The 22,842-nt window shown below is 46.5% G+C and overlaps 1 protein-coding gene across 8 annotated transcripts in view; it reads left to right on the top strand.

Moving 5' to 3' along the window:
- Positions 1 to 22,842, top strand: part of HDAC4 (histone deacetylase 4) — a 217,326-nt gene that overhangs the window by 67,363 nt on the left and 127,121 nt on the right. For all 8 annotated transcript variants that reach the window (XM_065669699.1, XM_065669701.1, XM_065669694.1 and 5 more), the window contains one exon: positions 16,977 to 17,048. In XM_065669699.1, coding sequence (XP_065525771.1) covers positions 16,977 to 17,048 — 72 coding nt within the window. The remainder of the gene's footprint in view (positions 1 to 16,976; positions 17,049 to 22,842) is intronic.

The raw sequence follows: 22,842 nt of genomic DNA, 5'->3' as shown, positions 1-22,842 counted from the left end.
ATTTTAGGTTGTGTGATGTTCAGGTGGTTCATAGGGTGCTGTTTGCAGTCCGTCATCATGGTTTCCCTACTTGTGAACATGAAACCCGGCAACTGCGCTGGTGCAAGCTGAATAGTGCCTTTGGGTAGGAATGGGAGGATCAGAGGTTAACTCCTGCAGCAAACCCTCCCGCTGTCATGTTTGGAGACATTTACATAACACTGTTTTTAGAGCATTTTCCTTTGTAACACGCAGAAGCTATTTCATCATGCACTTGTCTGATGCAGAGGCACCTCACAGGTTTCAGACCTCACCGAGGTGTTAAACCTCCTGAGATTTATCATTATGCGTTAACACTGAGGACAGACCTTGTACACAGGGCACATCCCTGTGGCCATGGCATTCATGCAAGTGCAGTTTGTGGGGTGGTTTGGTGCTTGTTAGCCTGTGAGACTCCAGGTTGCAGGTAAAGGGTGTGGTGGACAAGTACTACTCATTAATACTCTTTCATTTCGCAGAATCACTGGTTTTTGTTGGAAAGGACCTTAAAGCTCATCAAGCCCATCATTAAACCCATCACCCCTTGTCCTATCACTACAGTCCCTGATGAAGAGTCCCTCTCCAGCATCCTTTTAGGCTCCCTTCAGATGTATGTCAAGGAAGCTTTGGCACAGAGTGGATTTGTGCCTCTTTTGTGGTGAATTTTGCATGCTAACACGTCTTTTTGTTGTTAGAAGCCGCTCAGCACCATCAGTCAGGTGAGTCTAACCATCTTGCAAGCTTTTCAGAGGGAGAGGAGCCTGTCCCAGTTGCGTAAAGAGGAGAAACTTGGGCCTTCTTGTAATACCTGACAAATGAGTGGCATTTTAGTTACGTGCAGCCACTGGGTAACAGGGACCTCCAGGATGAAGGGAGGAAGGTGGCAGACAGCACATTTTGCACCCCCTAGTACTGGGGGTCTGGTGTTATATGGAACATATTCAAAGCCCAGTATTTTGCGTTGGCTCCATGGTTGCTCCTCCTTGACTTGGGAAGAGGAATTTGCTCCTCAACAGACCAGGGACTAGAAATTACTGTTTCCAAATGTGCTATCCTCATGTTACTGTGTTTAATGTGATTTAAAATGCTTTTACTGTAGCAAATCTGTATTGCTGTCTAGTACTACTGTAGTAGATAACAGTGGAGTAATGATCCACTGTGGTAAAGTGGTAAGAAAACCCCGTGATTATGCCATAAGCATTTCAGCTTGTGTTAACTCCTATTTGCAATAGAGCAGGGAAAATAGAAATGTTGATTGCAAGGGAGATGTCATTGGGCTCTTTCTCATGATGTGGGTGAGATTTTCCTCTGCCAGATCTGTTGCTTTTTGTCATCAGGAGGAATCAAAGCAGGAGCTGAGGTTAAGTGTTAGGAGATGTCTTCTGGGTGAGTCCCATCTCCAAGCCACAAGCTGAAGTTGGTTACTGTGAGCATTCTTAGTGTCATGAGAATGTGATTTCCATCTTCATCAACAACAGGGAGTAGTGACAGTGTAAACCAGCCTGGCTTTCACCTTGACAAGAGAAGAGATCCAGGGAGGCTTGGGTGTATGAGAAATGCAACAGATTTTGTGCACACTGCACACAGTTGATCCAAATGGAAACGTGTGTCCCAGTGTCTTTGGTCTCATAGATCTGAGTGTACTGAACCACCCTGAGCACATTGGAAGAGGCTTTAGATGTGAAGAACCCATAGGGCATAAGGAATTGCTGCAGTGGAAGGGCCTGAGTAGTAACTCAGACCTGGAATCCCATGGGCTGAAGCCTGTGTAATCTCATGGATGAAAATCAGAGGTTCCTGGAGTGTAATGTAGAAGAGCACAGGGCAACATCCGTGGATGCTTGTGTTGCATCCTCCAAAACATCTCTTTATGCTTCCGAGGTGGTGGTGTTCAGCTGGCTATCGGTTCAGCTCTGCTTTCCTTACCCATCCATTCCTAGCACCTTCTCCAATGTCCAGCTGTATAGCCAGCAACTAAAACAGTGCATCCTGTTATGAGAAGCAAATCTGGGAGCAAGCTGGAGAGCCTCATTCGAGGGAGCCTGCCTCAGGGGTTGGTTGGCAAGCTCAACAGCAAACAGGACTTGTGACACAAACAGTGTTCAACAAGAAGGTCAGGTACTGAGGAGCTTTCTTGGCTTTCAGTGGTTGTAAGGGGGTACCACTTGTGCTTTTTCTGTTGGCAAGTGAGGTTTTGGGAGAGCCTGAGTGATATGTCTTCCTTGCTCCAAGTTAATGGCACAAGCCTGGAAATGCCTGCCAGATGCATGTGCTGGTACTGAATGCAATGAAACATTAAATACTTTCTTGGAACAGAAATATCTGCGTGTTGAAATGTGCCTAAACCCAAAACAAGACCCTCCATAATCCTGGAAAGATGAGCTGCATCTGTGGTGTGAACTGGGGAGAGCCTGCTGGGAAGACCTTTCTGGACTCTATAGATGGACCACTACCAACATGCAGTCAGGAGCAGTTCGGAAGGTACATTAATGCCTTCCCTCTTTCTGACAAGAAGCAAAAGGCCTCTGCTTGCTGTTGCTGGTATCATGCCAGCAGCAGAAGGTCTTTGCAGTCCTCTCGTGTGAGTGTGGGCAGATACACCCTGCACTGGCTTCTGTGGGCTCCATCCAGTGCTCTTCATGTGTGCCTCTTCACTGCTTTACCAGGATCATTTTGGGGTTGAACTGCTGATTTTGATGAAACAGTTGCCTTTTGCTGGGCAGTGTCTCCATTGGCTCTTCTGTTTTGAGCAGCCTGGATGAAGATGTTTGAAAGGATTTTGACCTCTGGACATGGGTAATTTTTTCGGTGTGCATGGCAGCTTCACCCAGAGCATCACCATGAATTTGGTGGGTGAAAACCCTGGAGGCTATAGCTTGTTCCTTTCATGTGGATGTTCCTTCACACATTGATGCTGTTGCAGCTCTTCCTTAGTGGGCTATTTCTGGTAGTAACTACTTTGTCTGGATACCCTATTATATGACTGCACAAAGATAATGGCCCAGACTTTACCAATTTCCTAATTTTATGTGCATGTACCCAAAATACGAGCATAGCAAGGAAGCAAAACATATCTTTTTGCCTTTTTGAGAAAGGTGGTGGCATCTTCCCTCCTCCTTTCCCAGGAAAAGCAGAGCAGAGCCTAGGATCGGTGCTCAAGTTTGTCAGGAATTTCGGTGGACTCCATATGAGAAAATAACACAGGAATATTTTTACATTACAGCAATGTCTTCAGAGCCTTGTCAAAATCAGGGCCAGACTGCCTCAGATGCTGGCCAAAAGGAATCCTACTTTAAAAAATACATGTTCCTCATCCTCAGGATGAGCAGATGATGAACCCAAACATTTCACCTAAAGATTAAGCTCTTGTTGGAAGAGAAAGAAAATATTATTTCACTTTAAGGGAAAGGAAACTAAGACTTGAACTTGGTAATGACATCAAGGCTGTCTGTGATCAAGTGGGCAGGAGTTCCTCAGGGGTCGGTGCTGGGACCGGTGCTGTTTAATATTTTCATCAGTGACCTGGATGAGGGAACTGAGTGCACCCTCAGCAAGTTTGCTGATGACACAAAACTGGGAGGAGTGGCTGACACACCAGAGGACTGTGCTGCCATTCAGCGAGACCTGGACAGGCTGGAGAGTTGGGCGGGGAGAAACTTTATGAAATTTAACAAGGGCAAGTGTAGAGTCTTGCATCTGGGGAAGAACAACCCCATGTACCAGTACAGGTTGGGGGTTGACCTGCTGGAAAGTAGCGAAGGGGAAAGAGACCTGGGGGTCCTGGTGGATAGGAGGATGACCATGAGCCAGCAATGTGCTCTTGTGGCCAAGAAGGCAAATGGCATCTTAGGGTGCATTAGAAAGGGAGTGGTTAGTAGGTCAAGAGAGGTTCTCCTCCCCCTCTACTCAGCCTTGGTGAGGCCGCATCTGGAATATTGCGTCCAGTTCTGGGCCCCTCTGTTCAAGAAGGACAGGGAATTGCTTGAAGGAGTCCAGCGCAGAGCCACAAAGGATGATTAAGGGAGTGGAACATCTCCCTTATGAGGAGAGGCTGAGGGAGCTGGGTCTCTTTAGCTTGGAGAAGAGGAGACTGAGGGGTGACCTCATCAATGTTTACAAATATGTAAAGGGTAGGTGTCAGGATGATGGAGCTAGGCTTTTTTCAGTGATATCCAGTGATAGGACAAGGGGCAATGGGTGTAAACTGGAACATAGGAAGTTCCACGTTAACATCAGGAAGAACTTCTTTACTGTAAGAGTGACAGAGCACTGGAACAGGTTGCCCAGGGGGGTTGTGGAGTCTCCTACACTGGAGATATTCAAGGCCCGCCTGGACAAGTTCCTGTGTGATGTACTGTAGGTTACCCTGCTCTTGCAGGGGGGTTGGACTAGATGATCTTTTGAGGTCCCTTCCAACCCTTGGGATTCTGTGATTCTGTGATCTTAATATGTGATTGCTGTCTTCAGTGAGCTTAGGGTGGATTGCAGGTTAGGCTGCTAATAGGTCAGTTTGTCTCTGATCCTTAAAACAGAAGGATTTCTCACTAGTGCCCAGCAAGATCATGGGCATTTCCATAGATTTCCATAGCTTCTACATGGAAACTATGCTGAGGCACATGGACAATAAGGGGGTGATTGGTGACACCAACATGGTTTCACTAAAGGCATATCATGCCTGAGAAAGGTGGTGGCCTTCTACAACCTTCTACTTTGGGGCTCTGGCATTGATGGATGAGGGAGGAGCAGCTGACATCATCTACCTGGACTTGTGCACAGTGTTTGACATTATCCCGCACAATATCCTTGTCTCTAAACTGGAAAGGCGTGGATGTGATGAATGGACCACTTGGTGGATAAGGAATTAGCTGCATGGTCACACTGAATGAGTTGTGGTCAATGGCTCAATCAGGGTCCCGGACATGCTGCAAGGGCTGGAGCAGCTCTGCTCTAGAGCCAGGCTGAGAGAGCTGGGCTGATTCAGCCTGGAGAAGAGAAGGCTCCTTAAGGGGAGACCTCAGAGCAGCTCCAGTGCCTAAAGGGGCTACCCTGGCACTGGGTAGGTAGGAGCAGACTGGTCTCCCTCAGGATGGGATCATGATGAATCCTGCCAATCCGATGGATGTATGTGAAGATGCAGGGAGCCAGGTTTAAACAAGTCACACTGTCCTCCATGATTCAAGCCTTGGGGGAGAGGGGAGCTATGGTTACTGTGATACATGGGGGATAAAGTTGCAAGGCACCAGCATTCATAGTACTGCTGTTGTTTCCAAGCGTAGTGTCCTGATGCACATTGAATAACATTGGTGTGACACCAGGGAGGTGAGAAGACACCTCTTGAGGTCTCACTCAAGCTTCTGAAGCTGGAGGTCTCTGACAAGCTGTGTGGAAAGCAGGAATGCCCAGCCCAGCTTCCCAGCCCGTGTCCTGCTCTGTTTGCCGGTTGTCCTGTTTCTGTCTCTATTTTCCTCAACAAATCTCCCTTTTTTCCTCTGGTCTTTCCAATTCTGCCATCCACTCCAGAAGCTGCAGCCTGTAAGGAGAGAAAGCATCTGCTTTGTAGTTCAATTGGAGATGATTCCCGTAGCTGGCAGTGTCCAGGGAGCGATCCAAGAATGAGTTTCCTTTGCTTCTTTTCTCCCTGTCCTCTGCTTCATCCAGGAATTTTCCCTGGGTTACTTTGCTTTCTGAAAGCATCAGTGTAATGGGTTGCTGAGTCATTATTATCCCTTCCCTTTGCTGCTGTGGAAAGGCTCAGAGCCTTTGGACACAGCCTGCCTTTGGAACTAGGCTTGTGGAGAAGCCTGATTTACAGTGTGTGCTACCTAAATGCAGGCTGGGGTGAGGAGGGACACCCACAGTCATGTTAACATAGAGTTCCTTCCCTCTTTAAGGAGGCAAAGCCTTTTCTTCACTTTGTAGCTTATTACCTTGTACATAGCATCCTACGAGGGCAGGAGCTGGAGGCTTGTTTGGACCTCTAGAAGAGCCAGGCTATGTTTCAGCTGGGTTTCTTCCTGACAGCTTATTCAACTGGAGAGAAGGGGAAATCAAGCAGGTTATTGAACCTTCTCCTGCCTTAAAAATGTGCTTCCTAGGTCACCACTTGCTGACAATTACAGATAATTTCAAGGTGTTTTTTTCTTTCCTTGCTTCATTTTTGTATCACCAATCAGTTCTGAAAGCCTACTGGAGTGTTCGTTTGGATTCAGGCAGCATTGTATCTGGGAATGTGTAGCTATCAACCCTGAATTCATGTGTTCTGAATAGGCTGTGATTGGGAAATGGCTGGGTGCCAGCAGCACCTCTCCTGCTGAATGCCAAGGGGATCCTGTGGAGTTGGCTTCTTTTGGTGGGCTGAAATTCCTGGGATCTGGCCCAGCAGATGAAGGACCTCACATTGCTAATACTGATCTCCTGTTGAAATACTTAGCGGTGATTGTGGAATACTGACTTCACTGTATCCACATACCAGGAAGGATCAGAGAATGGTTTGGCTAAAAAGGACCTTAAGCTCATCCAGTTCCAACCCCTTGCCATGATACTAGGCCATGTCACTCTCTCCAACCTGGCCCTGAGCACTGCAGGGATAGAAAGCCAGACAGATAGAAAGGGATAGAAAAGTCTAAAAACCCCAAAACCTCCCAACCAACCCAAGCCCCAAAAGCCAAATCAAACCCACACCAACCCTTTCCCTGCGCTTAGCAGGAAACAAGGAACATTTTGCGTAGCGGCACTTGGATGGAATCTGTTGTTTGAACACAAGATTCCGGTTTGAAGCTTGGCCTGTGCTGATTTCTCAAGGACAGGCACCTTTTCAGATGGAGAGCACCCTGCAGATGGTGGCAGATTGTCCCCTCCTCCTCTCCTGCCAGGAGTGTGTGCTCAGTGACAGAACAAAAGCTGGGAAGGATGGAGCATTCCGGAAGAGTCGATGAATCTCTTGCCTTAAAAACTGAAGCGCTTTGTGCCAGCAGAAGTATCTATGGATATATTTATAGCAAGAAACAGCAGAGTCTCTGCTTCTTCGTTGCAAAGGGGGAAATTGCTGTTCCACCGAGTCTGTGGAAGTGGAAGCTACTTTTAGATGCTTGGAAATGATGGTTTGGGGTTTTTTCCTTTCCTTGGGATTTAAAAATATATTGTCTAAATTTTAGAACCCTGTACATCAGATGATGTGAAGAGAGTGCATATGGACTGTTTTCATGGCTTGAACCTGCCAGAGGGGAGACTGAGATGAGCTCTTAGGCAGAAGCTCTTCCCTGTGAGGGTGGAGTTGGAACTGAATGACCTTTAAGGCCCCTTCCAACACAAACCATTCCATGATTCTGTCTAAATCTGGTAGATAATCACTGGTGTTGTGTCAGGGATGAGTAGACTGGGACAGTTTTCCTGCGTCCTGGTGTTGATAGTCATTGACTTTCTATCTGGTAGAGCTGGGGTAATGGGGAAGTACCATACAAAGTACCAGGTTGATTCTTTGTGCAGCATGTCTCATGAGATGGATTTAACATCAGGAGATAGTGGGATCCTGTGGGATCCTCCAGGCACTCTGGGAGGCACGGACACAATGATGTGTTTTATTCTTCATGTGGTTGAAATCCTCAGCTAGGTTCCGAGGTAGTGCTAAATGGGAGAAGGTGTTGAATGCCCATCACCAATACCTTCTGGTGGCTGCAGAAGAGAGGCTGCTGGAAAGGACTGGGTAAGCTAAGCCTAAAATAGAGGCTTTGACACAGTGCTGTCCTGGTATGGCATGCTTGACTGTGACTGTGTGTAGGGAAGGAGATAGCAATGTCTTCTGCCTATAAGTGGAGGAGTAACATGGTTGGATGTTCAGGTTGATCAGTGGTTGTGTGAGGAGAACATCGCCCATGGGAAGTGTTGAAGTTCTCAAGCGGAGGCTGAGCTGGCTCCTACCTTCGGAGTCAGGGTGTGTTTGGGGACAGTTGGGACACTGTTGTGGTCGGCAGCATTTGCTGGGTGGGTGTTTGGTGTTGGGTACAAGCAGGTGTGTTTCTTGGGTTCCTATCTCGACCAAGGTGCAAGAAGTGCTCAGGGTGTAGGATGCTGGCTTTATCTCTACTACGTGAGTGATGGAGCGTGTCTGTGATTGGACTTTGTGGTTATTTTCTGTGTACCAAGCGAGCTGATCTGGGAACTTGTTACAGAAGAATGGAATGAAAAACAACATTAAATATGGACAGTTTTGGCTATAAAGAGAAAACAGACCTAAAAAGGGCACTGTACTTGCTATCTATTTCCTTAATGTGGTCATTCTTCCCTTTTTATTTTATGTTCGTCTCCACCTAATGCTTAGTCTGTGTCGGATATTGGACTGCATTCAGGGAGCTTTCTGTCTTTGGTTTAATGAAGAGGTTACCACAGCCCTTTGGTTCCTTGCATTTGCATGGAAAGGATACTTTTATTACCGTGGATTTCCAAAACAACATAGAATCATCAAATTCCAGCCTGGTTTGGGTTGGAAGGGACCTCAGATCTCAGCCTGTTCCAACCCCTGCCATGGGCAGGGACACCTTCCACTAGAGCAGGTTGCTCCAAGCCCCGGTGTCCAACCTGGGCTTGAACACTGCCAGGGATAGGGCAGCCACAGCTTCTCTGGGCACCCTGTGCCAGCGCCTCAGCACCCTCACAGGGAAGAGCTTCTTCTTTATCTCCAACCTGAACTTGCCCTGTTTCAGTTTGAACCAGCTTCCATATCTTGTGCAGATCAAGTCACCGGAGTCTGCTGAAGAGACGGAATGTCATTGTGTGTCAGGTCCCTTCCAACCCAAGCCATTTTATGGTTCTGTGTTTAGTAGGAGTTGTGTTATCCTCCCACTGCAGAAAGTTAAGGCAAAGAATGGAACAGGAAACAGAACACAATGCTTTTATGCTTTCAGCATTTGAAAAGGAGTGTGTTGCCATTTGGGTATTAGAACACCTTGAAGGGACCGCAGCGTTTCCTGTTGTAATGGAGCTTGGGTATTTTGCTTCTAGGATAACTTCCTAGTAATATATTAAAGGTTACTTTTCTTACTGTATGCTTTTTACTTTGATGGTCATCAAAGTGGGATCTGTTGGGTTTATCTTTACTAAGTTCTGTGTAGGAAAGTAGTATGAAGCTCTTGTAGATGTAATCCCTGAGTATCTTCTGACACCATCATAGTTCTTGCTCGCAAGGTATTGGGTGCTGTGGTCAATCAGCTGCTGGCTTCAGGGGTACGTTCCACCAGACATGTGGAGCTATGAATGGCTCTGGGGTCATCACTGTTGTCAAGGGCAGGAAGGAAGTTTTGATTCCAGCTACATCAGCCTCTTCTGGAAGTGAGGTGAGTATCAGCCTGACTTAGTTTCTAATGCATCAAAAGTAAGAATTGAATCACAGAATCAACCAGGTTGGAAAACCCCTTTGAGCTCACCAAGTCCAACTGTTCCCCAGCACTGCCAAGGCCACCACTAACCCATGGCACTGGGGGCCTCGTCTCCATGGTGTGTGAGCACTTGCAGGGACGGTGACTCCAGCCCTGCCCTGGGCAGCCTGTTCCAATGCCTGAGCACCCTCTGGGGAAGGAACTGTTCCTCAGCTCCATCTAAACCTCCCCTGGTGCAGCTTGAGGCACAGGGAGAAAGAATTCAGAATAACAGCAAATGAAATACATACCAGACCATGCTGCTGATGGTTTTGTGCTGTATCACTCATTGGCAATGGCATGTGGCTAACTTTGGGTGTTAGATGTAGTAGTAGTGCTAAGAATTAACTAAAAACCCAAGTAGTAGAACACAAACCTCAACCCCGTATAACCAAGATTGGATTAGCTTTCATCTAATGGGGCTTTTGATTCATTAGACTTGCAGGCCTAAATCTAACATATTGAAAGCCCAGTTTATAATATCTCTTTATTGTCTCCTCTCCTCCTCTCCTCCTCTCCCCTGTTCTGCCTGTAACATTTCCTTCTTACCATCCACACTTGAAATACAAGTAGATAGTGCTTAATTCCTAGGTTTGTTTCTGTTGTATTCTATGGGCTGTTGTGATGCTCTGGGGTTTTCTAGCAGCCGATTCCAATTGAAACCAGAATCGGTATTTTGACTGTAAATGTGAACGAAGGGAAGAGAAGGATGCTCTCATTTTGTTAGGCTGCTTCTCTTTTGGATGCACAGTGCATCTTCCAGCTCTCTGGGCTAATTAAAATGCCATTACAGTACATGTGGTGCTACAATACAGTCTAGGGAGACTTCCAAAAATAGCTCCTTGAGTGCAGACAAATTAGAGAGGAAATATGCACTGAGCATTTTCTCATAGGTTTAAAGAGAAATAATCCATTTGCTGCTTTAATTGCTTTCTTGTAAATGCTGAAGTCTTTTTTATTTTCCCCCTCTCTGGGTATTTCAATTGAGTAGACAAATAAATAATAGGTCCCTGATAATTCCCATTCTCAGAACTCATATTTTCGCTTGGTGTTCCATGCTGCAGGTGTTAAAATGCAAGACAGGATGGTTGAGTAGACTGTGCTTAATGGTCATGGTTGGAGGCTTTTATTCCTCAGTAATCCTGCTTGAACTGCTTGGCATCCCACAGGGGTAGTGCATAGTCTGATTGGAGAAATACAACGATACCAGAAGCACTTACTCAATCAAACCAACCCCCCAGTTTGGGTATGAAGTGCAAGGTAACTTTATATAATGGGATTATGGTACATTATATAGTGGTAATGGGTCAAAAACTAGATGTTTTGGGCCTGGAATAGGTCCATGGAGTTGTTGTGGGCAGTGCCAGTGAGGAGTTGATTTCAGAAGGTGTACATTCTTGTAAGCTGCTGACAGCAGTGTGATTACAAGGGCTGAGGCTCATGCTGGCTTGTAGACCACTAAGCAGCCTTCATCAGAGGGATGGAGCTTGTGATGGCAAGTACCGCACAGAGGATCAGCTCTGTGAAGCGCAGCAAATGATGCTGAGGAGGTGTTTGAACCTGGCTTTAGGGCTTCATTCAGTCCAGTCACTTAATCGTAGAATCCCAGACTGGTTTGGGTTGGAAAGGGCCTTAAAGCTCATCCAGTTCCAGCCCCTGCCATGGGCAGGGCCGCCTTCCACCTTGAACACAAGTCTCCATTAGTGTCTCAGTGTGTTAAGTGAATTGAAGGGTGTTTTGGGTTGAGTTTCAAGTGTTTCCCCTGAAAAAGTCCTGTCTCTGTGCTCAGACGCAACCAAAACCACAGGATGTGGAGAAGGATGGGAAGTGGGGCAGCCAGGGGCTTGCTCCAAGAGCCTGCTCCCAAGTGAAAGCCGCTCCTGGCAGTGCTCCTGTTGGTGTAGGCTTTAAGAGTAACCCTGGTCAAGCACACAGTAGGTTATTTATCTCTTGAGTGAAGATAACTGTGAAGCTCATTGTGTCTTGGAGCTCTTCTCTCAAGTGCAGTGTTGTTGTGTTGAAGTATAGAGATGGGTGGAGAGAAGGGGAATGAATGCATCTTTTCTTTGTGAACCAGGTTCCCAGTTTTATTAGAAAGCAGCAAGGAGAACAAGGAAACTGTTTGCTTGATGACGCCTACAAATTCAGGGCTCATTGATCCAGAAACATCCCCTTTCTTTCAGACCTTACCAGGAGCTTACTTTTAGTTGCGTGCTCTTGAGGGATGTGGTTGGGATAGTATCTCAGATGCCAACTGATGACACATTCTTTATCCTGGGCTTGACTGCCTTGTGCTGTCTGAGGCTTCTTATCAATTGGGCACTGAGAGGTTACAGCTTCTTTGTGTTTTGGCTCTGAAGGGAGGGGGACAAGCTTTTGAGCTGTATGTTCCTGGCTGAAAACCAGCCCAAATCATCTGTTAACTGCCTTGCAAAGAAACAGTCCTTCAGTTCATCGCTTGGGACTGTTGCTGATGTCTTACAGCTTAACAGTTTTACTCTATATTCCCATATTTTTATCCAAGAACTGGGAATAGGTAAACAAAAAGCTTTAGTTCCCCCTGTGTGACTGAAAACAGTGGAGTCATTGGAGGTTGTGCAGGTTGTGTGCCAAGCAACCTCTGAACCAGCTTGGAAAGGAACCCAAAGCAGCGAATGGTAGGTGGTAGTAGCTTGTGTGGAGGATGTGGATGGCAGTTCACTGGCTAGGTCTTAGTTTTTGAGACATAATTCCCTGCTTTCTCAGAACCAGTTGCTGCTGTGAAGTCTTGTCCAGTAAGTGTTTGCATAAAGAAGACTGGGAATCTGTTGGGTTGCATATGCATCTCCTAATGCATCCTGAATGAACTTCATGTCTTGTGAATCACTGCCCTGGCACAGGATGCCCAGAGAAGCTGTGGCTGCCCCATCCCTGGCAGTGTTCAAGACCAGGTTGGACACAGGGGCTTGGACCACTCTGCTCTAGTGGAAGGTGTCCCTGGCTGTGGCAGGGGTTGGAGCTCGATGAGCTTTAAGGTCCCTTCCAATCTAAATCACCGTGTGATTCTATGATTCTTACAGATGTGCCCCATGTAGACTGTCAGTGTGGACTGGGGGGAGGTTTGGTTTTGTTTTCATGTCTTTTTATTCAACTCAAGTGAAATCCAACCTTGTTTGCCAGCCATTCTGACAGAGAAGCACAGCCTGTGCCTGCTTCAGATTCCCCTTGCTTTTCCTGTTTCCTGCTTATTTAATTGCTCATTCTGTCTCTTAAACTTCTCCTTTCTTTCAGGAACCCCAATCCTGGTCAATAATGCTCATTTTCTGTACCTCTTGCTCCTTCCTCTCCTAAAGTTTGAGTTCTGTGTCCCTAGAGAACTTTTCTTTTATTCCGGGTGCCCTTTAGAGAGACTTGTCAGTTGTTCAGTACTTTAGTCAAGGCATCCAAGCAGGGCAGGGTGATTTGCATCAGGTTGAAAGATCTAAATACATGGAAAACTATTTAAATAACGTCTCCTTTCCCAGTTGTGCCCTGCGTTTTGAAACTCAACACTTAATGGCAGTCAGGCTGCTTCCAGTTTGCTGGAAGAGCTCACTGAATGCTTTCAGCCTTCTGGGTTTGTTCATTATTTATCTTTAGTAATACTTCCTCATCTGGTTTTGGATTTGCATTGGATGTTGTTGTTCGTTTTGCTGCTTTGTCTTTTCAGAGGGGTTTTATCCATGATTTTGTCTTATTCTGGAGCATCCTGGAGCCATCTTGTCTTGGTTTTGCTGTGTTCCACAGGTTTGAATCCTGAAATCCCAGCTACTTCCAAACCTGTCCTGCTGAGATTTTTAAAGTAACTTCAGTGACTCTTTGGAAAAGACTAGGATAAAAATTAAGTGTTAAGATTCCATCTATTAATAATGGCCTCATCTTATTAATTAATGAGAAGAAATACCCATCTGGAAATGAAGCTACACTAAATGTTCTCTAAGTCAAGCCATACATCAGACAGGCTGCTGTCTGCTTCCTTCCAGGCTCTGTGGACAATCAGTGTTTCTTGCTCTGAGACTGGATGCCCTGCAGGCACTGCTCCATAACCAGGTGCCAGTAACCCTAAAATGGATGTACCCAGTTCAGCCCAACTGGTGCAGCTGGGACAGTTCACCCCAGTGCTGCTCTGATGGTCTTGGTGAAATCATTAGATTGAGTCATAGAACCATGGGATGGTTTGGGTTGGAAGGGACCTTAATGCTCATCCAGTTCCAACCCCTGCCATGGGCAGGGACACCTTCCACTGAGCAGGGTGCTCCAAGCCCCTGTGTCCAACCTGGCCTTGAACACTGCCAGGGATGGGGCAGCCACAGCTTCTCTGGGCACCCTGTGCCAGCGCCTCAGCACCCTCACAGGGAAGAGCTTCTGCCTAAGAGCTCATCTTAGTCTCCCATGTTCTGGCAAGTTAAAGCCATTCCTCTTGTCCTGTCCCTACAGGCCCTTGTCCAAAGTCCCTCTCCAAGTTTCTTCATACAAATTCAATTCAAGAGGACATTTTCTTGACAATTCATTTTAGTGTCTTAGGTAAAACCTTGGCCAGTAGAGAGCTGGAAGATATTTAGTGGGTATTCTGGTTTGTCTCAGTGCTATTCAAACCAGGGCCTGTGAAAGTCAAATCATGAGTGCATCTTTTGACCGCTTTGCATTGTGTTTGCCTGTCCAAGGCATCCAGACAAACTGCTTCCAATCCCTGTCCACTTCCTGGGAACTGCAGAAGCACCCATGTGATCCCTTCTAAGCAGGAACAGGGATCCGTGTGTGGCACAGATAACTTGAGTGCTTTCTGTGTTTTCCCTTTCTGTGTTTTCCCTTTAGTTCTGTAATTGCCACAGCTCGCTCTGTAGCTACCTGGTGAAGCAGGGAGAGGATTGGAGCTAATACTTTATGAAGGCAGGAGGTGGGGTTAAAACTTGTTTGTGGTGGAAACTGATTGCAGTCAGTTTGACATTTGCAGACCTAGACCACTCTTGGCGTAAACCATCATGTTTTCCCCTCGTCACACAAGTCCCACTATACATCAACTGCTTTAGGAGACAGTCTGCAGTGTTGGTGGTAAGGAAGAAGCCCCACTGCAGCAATAGCTGAAAACACACTTGTCCTGAGGCTCGGATCCCTCCAGGTGATCAGTGTATCGTCAGTATTAATAGTGCAACAGGATGAGTGAAGCAATGCGGTTGAATATGCAAAGCGTAGGCTTGGGTTTTTCTCTTTTGAAGTTCTGTAGTGCACAGAATCACAGCCTCGGACTCCAAACTTCATGTTTGTGCTCGCTTCTCAGGTTTGCTTGAGCAGTTTGACATTGGGTTAGCTCATCTATATGAGAGAAGGAATTGATCAAAGCAAGGGGTTTGTGAGCCAGCAGCATTGCTGAGCTGAGCAAGGAGGAATCCTGCTCTATTTGGTGTATGGATTTTAGTGCTCAATCACAATTTAATGGAGCATATGTAGGGTTTTCAAGTCTTCCTTGTCTTGCTCTTTTCAGAAGGTATGCAGTTGCTTTGGTTTGGGGTTTTTTTTGGGCAGTATTGTGTTGGCAGCAGATAGGATGCTTCATTTAATGCATTGGTGTTTACAAATTCCTAATGCACTGATTGCTTAGGCTCTTGAAATGATTTCTTTGCTTCGAGTAGCATCTTTAGTTTGTAGGAAGCTGAGGAGACAACAGGAATGTTCAGTTGCTTCAAGAGGTCAAGTTGTGTTCTGGGGTTGGTTTTGCTTTGCTTTTGAGCTCAAAAGCTCTTGCATGTGCACAAAGGCCGGAGTCCCAGATGCTCAGTGTTTTGTTGAGTGAAGCCCCTCTGGCCGGTTAAAGCCATTCCCCTTGTCCAAAACCCCTTTCCAGGTTTCCTGTAGCCCCTTTAGGCACTGGAGCTGCTCTAAGGTCTCCCCAGAGTGCAGCAGAGAGGCAGAATCCCCTCCCTGAGCTGCTGCTCAGGCTCTGGGGGTGCATTTAGCACATGGAGGGGTTCTGGGCTGCACTGGCCCAGGTTTGTCCCACAGAGCACCCAGGCTGCTGGTACAAGGCTCTGTTTTGTAGATAGTTCCTCCTCTGAAATAGCTCAGCAGTGATGCTGGAAATACTCTGCTCCCAGGAAAAACCAGGGGCTCCTGGAGCTGCTCTCACCTCTCCATGGATGGTCCTGGTTGCTGGGCCATGCTGGCATGTCTAGCACAGGAACAGTGAAGCTTCAGCAGCAAGTAGGGATGCAGTTTGCTAAGGAACTGATGATATTTAAGTGCGGGTGTCTTGCTCTACCACTTCAATCCAGTTCCCTCCTCATTTATTATCATTAGCTGCTGCTTGTACCAAGTGTCATCCCACCACTGTAGGCTGGCCACTCTGGTACAGCAAAGCCTTGAAGTAACAAACCAAAAGACCCCCAAATTATGAAGTGAATAAACTAAATGATTTGTTTGAGAAGGAGAACTCAGTGTAGTTATAGTTTATTGCTGTGTTGTTGAGACTGCACTGATCCTTGGGTATGGTCACTGGAGACAAACCCGTGCAAGTGATGAAGAGTCAAGTAGGCTTTCTCTCCACAAAGCTGGAGTGGAGAAAATAAGTGTGATGGGGACGATTTCTGGTATGTTTTAAATGTTCCACTGCCATCTTCACATTGTTATAATCCTTTGCTTTGTCTGAGAAGAGATGGGGTGGCTTCTTTGATGTCTCCAGACAGGGTTTGGCTTGATCCTATCTGTGCATTTAGAAAGGCATTAGAGAAGAGCAAGTGAGACTAAACTGGCATAGGTGGAGAGATTTCCAAATGGATTTGAGAGAAGTTTTCAGTCTTCACAGCCGGAGTACTGAAAACATCATTTAGCTGCTTTTTTTGCTTCTGCTTTGATTGGGGGGGGTGTGCAGGTTGGGAAGGGAATGGGGGACTAGAAAATCTGGTCGGGCAGTCTACAGCAGCAGCTATTGTGTTCTTCTGTTTTAACTCTACCTGCATACAAGATACCATCTTTGAAATCTTTTAAATGGAGAACTGCTTCAGCAAGATGGATTTCTGCATATCATTTACAAAGTATGTTTTTAATGCCTTTCTGAAATCCAAACTTATGCAAAATGGGGCTTGCTATGCATGTCTCTGCATTTTAATCTCCTGCAGTGATTTGTCAGGTTTCCTGAACTTCTCACTGCCATATTACAGCCATTCTTCAACTCTGCTTCACAGGGCTGCCTTTCTGTCTTAACTCACTCAGCTCTTCAAGTGAGGGATGAATTGCAATGTAGTTATTGTATGGTAAGGTTCACAAGCCTTGGATAGGGATCAGGAACAGTTGTGGATTTAAAGGCCAGGAAAACCTGAGTGTAATTTGGGTTACGGTAGCTTTGATTTCATGCTTTACTGTACGCAGTTGTTATGCTGTAAGCTGTCCTGTTCTTGCTCTTGTTTCTATTGATCTGTGCTACTTGTGTCTCTGTTTTACATTAATAATTGGTTAGTGATTTTTATGGTTTCTAATCCTTGGAATAGCTAAAAATAGCCTTGATGTGATTTCACTTTATTTTCTCTCTCTTTCCAGATGGGCTTTCTGGCAGAGACCAGCCAGTCGAGCTGTTGAATCCACCTAGAGTGAACCACATGCCTAGCTCTGGTAAGAAGAAACTCTTATTAAACGTTGTTCCTATTCTGGGAATGCAGGAAAATGTTCCTCAGCCCTATCTTGCAAGTGGGGAAAGCACAATGCAAATGCCAAATACTGCAACAAAGTGTGTTAGGACTTGCACGCATTTACTTTCCCAGGCTGGGTGAGCGGGACTTGGGAGTGGAGGGAGGATGGAGCAGCCTTGGGGAGTCTTAAGCAGCTTGGCAGGGGGCTAAGGAGGGCTTAACCTGGCTGGAGCTGCTTGGGTTTACATGGAAAAGAGAGAACATCAGAAGAAGGCAGTACCTTCTGATTCCTTTTGCAGCCTAAAAGGAGCACTGTGAAGCAAAGGAGGGTTTTGAGTTGCTGCTCCAATTAAGGGGAACTCTTGTGTTGAAATGAGGAGGCAAACAGGCTGATCAAAGTGTACTGTGCTGGGCTCTGGGCTGTTTGGTTTACTTACCTCTTCTAATGATCCAGCTATGGTATCTTGTGGGTCTTGTCCTGGTATGAAGCAGGCACAGCAGCCACTGTTCATCTTTCTGGAGCTGAGAGAGATCTTCCAGCTCAAAACTGCAGCACTTGGAGTGAAAATCCAAGCCTTTTTGTCACAGGACATAAAATGCCACAGAAAGCTATCTGCTGCTGTCTTCTGTGTTTCCCCTGTTCTCCTAAAGGGCTTTGTTTTCAGGTTCAGACAAAGAGCTTTATGCTAGGAATGATAGGATACATCAAGCGTCGTTTACTTTCCAGGTAGAAGCTTCCAAAACCCCAACTTTCTCTTCTCTGTTGCCTTCCAAAATGCCCTCAGGTCCTTAGATATTAAGGAAGAGATCTCCCAGGAGATCTAAGTACTTCTGGTAATGCAAGTTGGAAAGATGTAAACGAAGCTTATTCAAAACAACTTCAGTAGATCATAGGGAGGGGGAAAGAAGATGGGCTGTGACCTAACCTAGATTTTTGTGGACTTCAATGTGTATTTGGGGGAAGGAAACTTTCCAGGAGGTACACCTATTGTGTTGACAGAGGGGGGGAAAGGAAGAGATCTTCATTTAACCAGATCTGAGTGTTTGGCTTCGGATGCTGAGAAACCTCTCTTCCCACCTCTGTGTGCTCCAAAACGTGTCTGTGAGGTAGGGGAGGTTCTGTTTTCCTGACCCTAAGAGAGGTTCTCATTTTAAGCCTACTGAGGAAACACAGCTCAGCTTTAAGTGTTGTATTCCCTCTTTCATATCCACATGCTTAGATAGGGTTTGTAGCTCTGTAGAAGAGGAGGCACCGTCCCCTTTTCTGTCAGGAGATCAATGGCCACTGTTGTGAATTGTGCATGTGATGGGGTTTCATCTTTTCCTGTTGTGGTGGTGGTTGGTCTTTTTGGAATCCATTTTCTTTTTGCTTCTCATGTTTGATGTTTCCTTCTGAGGTGTTTTAGGGCAAAGGCTGATGCTGGTTAACAACTCGGGTAACCTGGTGGTAAAATTCAGTGTTCTGTTTGTCCCTGGATGAAGAGAGGGACTCTTCATCAAGGACTGTAGCGATAGGACAAGGGGTGATGGGCAGGGGGATGGAACTGGAAGAGCTTTCAGGTTCCTTCAACCCAAACCACTCTGTGATTGTATGATAGCAAGCAGCCTGTGAGAGAGGCAGCAACATCTGTGTCCAATGTCTTCTGCCAGTCCTTCAGCCGTGGGAATTCCTGTGTCACACTGGAAAGCTCAGGCTGGTTGTGCATGTAATGGGAGAAGGGTAGGACTGACTGGGAATGCAAATGAGACCTTATCTGAGGAGCAGCATTGACTCTGGACAGGAGTCGTGCAGTTCCTTTTGTCACTCAAGACCCTACATTTACTCAGTTTCTGCTGTGTTTGGGGGCAGTCTTTTCAGCCCTGCAGTGCATACACAGGCTGGAAATGGCCATCTCCTATTTGGATTAGCAGAGCAAGGTTTAAAAGCTGTTTGGCCAAAAGATGTTTCAGCATGTTTATAAATGCAAGCAAATATCGTTTGGCTTGGAAGTGGCTCTTCAGCTGGTTTTCAAGTATCGTGCCAGCCTATACTTACATACCCTGTTACAAGCTGCTGTCAGGCTGTGGGAGTTACCCACTTGGGAAAACCATTCTCATGTCTGAGTTTTATCATATTACCTCTGTGAGTTTGCTGCAGATCCTTCGGAGAGAAGAAAGGAGAAACATGACCAAGTATTGCTCTGGAAAAACAAGTTATGTGTGGGTTTGTGGGGTGTTGGTCCAAGTCTCAGGCATGGCTGAAATAATGGTGTTGAAAAACAGCTTAAGGAAAAGAAAATTGCTTCATCATAGCCTGGGATGTTCTGTTTAAATCTTTATCCCATCCTGGCCATGGTAAAGTGACTGATTGGTAGCACTAGTGTGGACAATGGACAGTTATCCTCAGATCTAAGGCCAGGTTGGACAGGGCTTGGAGCAAGCTGCTCTAGTGGAAGGTGTCTCTGCCCATGGCAGGGGGTAGGAGCTGGATAAGCTTTAAGGTCCCTTCCAACCCAATCCTTTCCATGATAAAATCATTGTGGTGTGTTTGTAGGAACCCAAAACAGTTTCTCTTCACCATGAACCATATGTGGAAGAGCTTTAACCCTTGTTCATTGTTGTTCTCTGGTGTAAAAAGATGAGAAAGGGATGTCTGATACCCAAGTCCTAAACATTTCTATCTTCTTTTGCCATAAATTAAGGATTAATCCGAGGAAGGCAAACATTTGCTCTTTCCAAAAATGCATCCTAATTGGTGCTTCTGAATCTCTTAGTTGCTTGTAGAGGTAAACCAAAGCACCAGCCCACATCTTGCCAGGAATATCATCATCCGTTGGATAGTGCTGCTTTCTCTTGTTCTGGCTTCAGAATGTTACTGCGTCTTTGCTCGTGGGAGGGAGGGGAATAAATTGTTGAGGTTATTGTGCAACCTTGCTTGGCCTTAACCTTTCCTTGCTGAATTTGGAGATCTTCAGAGCGAGGATTACACATTTTATCTTACTTCATGGTACATGAAGGAATCACTTGATGATTAAGAAGCCATGATTAGCTGGAGAGAAGGTTTCTCAGCTAAGGGAACACGGAGGTGGCAGTGTCTGGTTTGGATAGGTGGCAGGGATGGGAATTGTCCCACAAGTTTGGGTATTTTGGAATGGTTTTCTTCTTTATAACACTAAACTTTGCTGCTGTCTGCATAAGGGGACTGATTCCTATATAAGGAAGGATGGACAGAGTTCTCTTGGACTCTCACTTTTCCTTCCTGTGAGTTTTAATTGAGAAATGTTTCAAGTTTCTAATACAGCAAAGCTGGGGGGCCAGTCTTAAAGACCTTGATCACGTAAATAACCAGATATTTTGTAGCTAATCCTTCTAAAAACATCAGTTGTGTGCTGTTGATAGCATCCTTGAGACTCATCACATAGGTCTTCATTTAGCGTACTTTGTAGAATGAGTTTCCCTTTGTGTAAGCTGTGTTTCATGTACTTCAGTGGTGGTTTAAGGACAGGTTTTTGAGGGTGGTAGTAGTATCCTGCAAAGCATTAGGAACTAGTGAGTTAAAGCACTGGGGTGGTTGCTGATGAGCAGTTTCTACAAGAGCAACAGGGGCTTGATATATCCTAATGGTGCTGGTGTTCATAGAATCACAGACTCAACATGGTCGGAAAAGCCCTTTAAGCTCATCCAGTCCAGCCGTTCCCCAGCCCTGCCAAGACCACCACTAACCCATGCCACTGAGGCCTCGTCTCCACGGTGTGGGAGCACTTCCAGGGACGGCAACTCCAGCCCTGCCCTGGGCAGCCTGTTCCAATGCCTGAGCACCCTCTGGGGAAGGAATTGTTCCTCAGCTCCATCTAAACCTGCCCTGGTGCAGCTTGAGGCCATTTCCTCTTGTCCCATCCTTTGCTCCTTGGGAGCAGAGCCCAGCCCCTCCTGGCTCCATCCTCCTGTCAGGCAGTTGCAGGAAGCGATAAGGTCCCCCCTGAGCCTTCTCTTCTCCAGACTGAACCCCCCAGGTCCCTCAGCCATTCCCCATCACACTTGTGCTCCAGGCCCTGCACCAGCTCCATTGCCCTTCTCTGGCCCCGCTCCAGCACCTCAATGTCTCTCTTGTAGTGAGGGGCCCAGAGCTGAACACAGGATTGGAGGTGCAGCCTCACCAGTGCCCAGTGCAGGGGCACAATCACTGCCCTGGCCCTGCTGCCACGCTGGTGCTGATACAGGCCAGGATGCTGGTGGCTTCCTGGCTGCCTGGGCACAAGCTGCTTATGGTCAGCAGCCATCAGTCAGCAATCAGACTGCATCTTCTACATTAAGTTGCCCAAAATGTCTCTTCTGGATGTGCCACTGCCAATAGCAAGGGCAGTGTGGCAGGGCCGAGCAGAGGATTACGTATGAGACTGCAGTTCTCTGCCTTTTCTTCTTCCTGGGCTTAATTATCCAGTCTCACTGCCAAATTCATTTGAAGAAAGAAGATCTTGATGTATGTATGAATAAATGGTTTGCTAGAGCCTCTGGACTAATATTGTTACATGATTTTACAGGCTTTTGAAATAAGAGATTAATCCCTGTCCCCAAGAGGGAGGGGTGATAGCCCAGTTGGTCTAACAGAGCAGAATCCCATGCCTTTGTTCATTTACCCTTTCAAAGGAAGGGGATGCCCTCTCCCTGCACTCTGTTTTCACATCCTTGTCTGCTTTCTATAGTGTCTCTGCTTCAAAAGCTCCTTCAGAAAGGTACCAAAGCAGCGTGGTGCAGTGGGGCTTTGAAGCAGGTTCACATTGCTGGCCCATGGGCCAGGATTGGGGCTCCCCATGGGCCCACGCCTTCTTGTTCACACTGGGATGTGTTAGTGTGGGGACAGTATAGTTTTATCATGCTCCAGAAGTGTAGTTCACACATAGAAAGACTTATCCTTTTATAGCAAAGATATCCTGGTCTATTCTCCCAGGAGTTCTGGGACACACACACACAGCTACCCAGACCCCTAAATTATCAATAGTAAGCATTGGTGGTTAAAATCCAGTTAACCTGCAATAAGCAATGGGTATTATATCCAGCTCAGAGCTGGATGTTCAAAACGTAGCCCATGCAGTGACAATAAAAAGTGTTTGCCCAGCTATAGATGCTACTAAAGCTCACCTTTGCAGCCTATTGCTCAGCAAGGAGAGCTTTGCACACCACTTCAGTCTTCGAATTTGCTGTATTGTTGTGCTTTACTAAAAAGCCCTTTGCAGAATGTGGTCAGCAAATCTGGGGCTATTTATGCAGGACAGAGGAGGGAATTACCATATCTAAAGGTTCTGGGCAGCTCCATGAGGAGTAGTGGGGAAGCTCAAGCTTCTGGAGCTCTTTGTTGGACTAATATTGCACCCAAAGTCATGTTCATAGAATAATCTAACTCTCCATCAGCATGTGTGCCTTGCAGGGTTGTGTGCACATATGGGAATGTAAGCAAGAGGAGCCACCTTGATGGGGTACTATAGAACCCCAAACTGGTTTGGTTTGGAAAGGAACTTCTGCCTAAGGGCTCGTCTCAATCTCCCCTCTGGCAGGTTAAAGCCTTTCCCCTTGTCCTGTCCCTACAGGCCCTTGTCCAAAGCCCCTCTCCAGGTTTTCTGTAGCCCCTTTAGGCACTGGAGCTGCTCTAAGGTCTCCCCTTAAGGAGCTTTCTCTTTTCCAGGCTGACCTAGCCCAGCTTTCTCAGCCTGGCTCCAGAGCAGAGCTGCTCCAACCATCTCTTGCCTGAACTTCAGCATCTGTGTCCTGCAAGGAATTAAACCACTTCTCTTGCTGGATGG

The sequence above is a fragment of the Lathamus discolor genome, chromosome 3 (assembly GCF_037157495.1).
Source record: "Lathamus discolor isolate bLatDis1 chromosome 3, bLatDis1.hap1, whole genome shotgun sequence".
Taxonomy (NCBI): domain Eukaryota; kingdom Metazoa; phylum Chordata; class Aves; order Psittaciformes; family Psittacidae; genus Lathamus; species Lathamus discolor.
The sequence above is the reverse complement of the archived record's forward strand: the minus strand, read 5'-3'. Positions and strand labels throughout refer to the sequence as shown.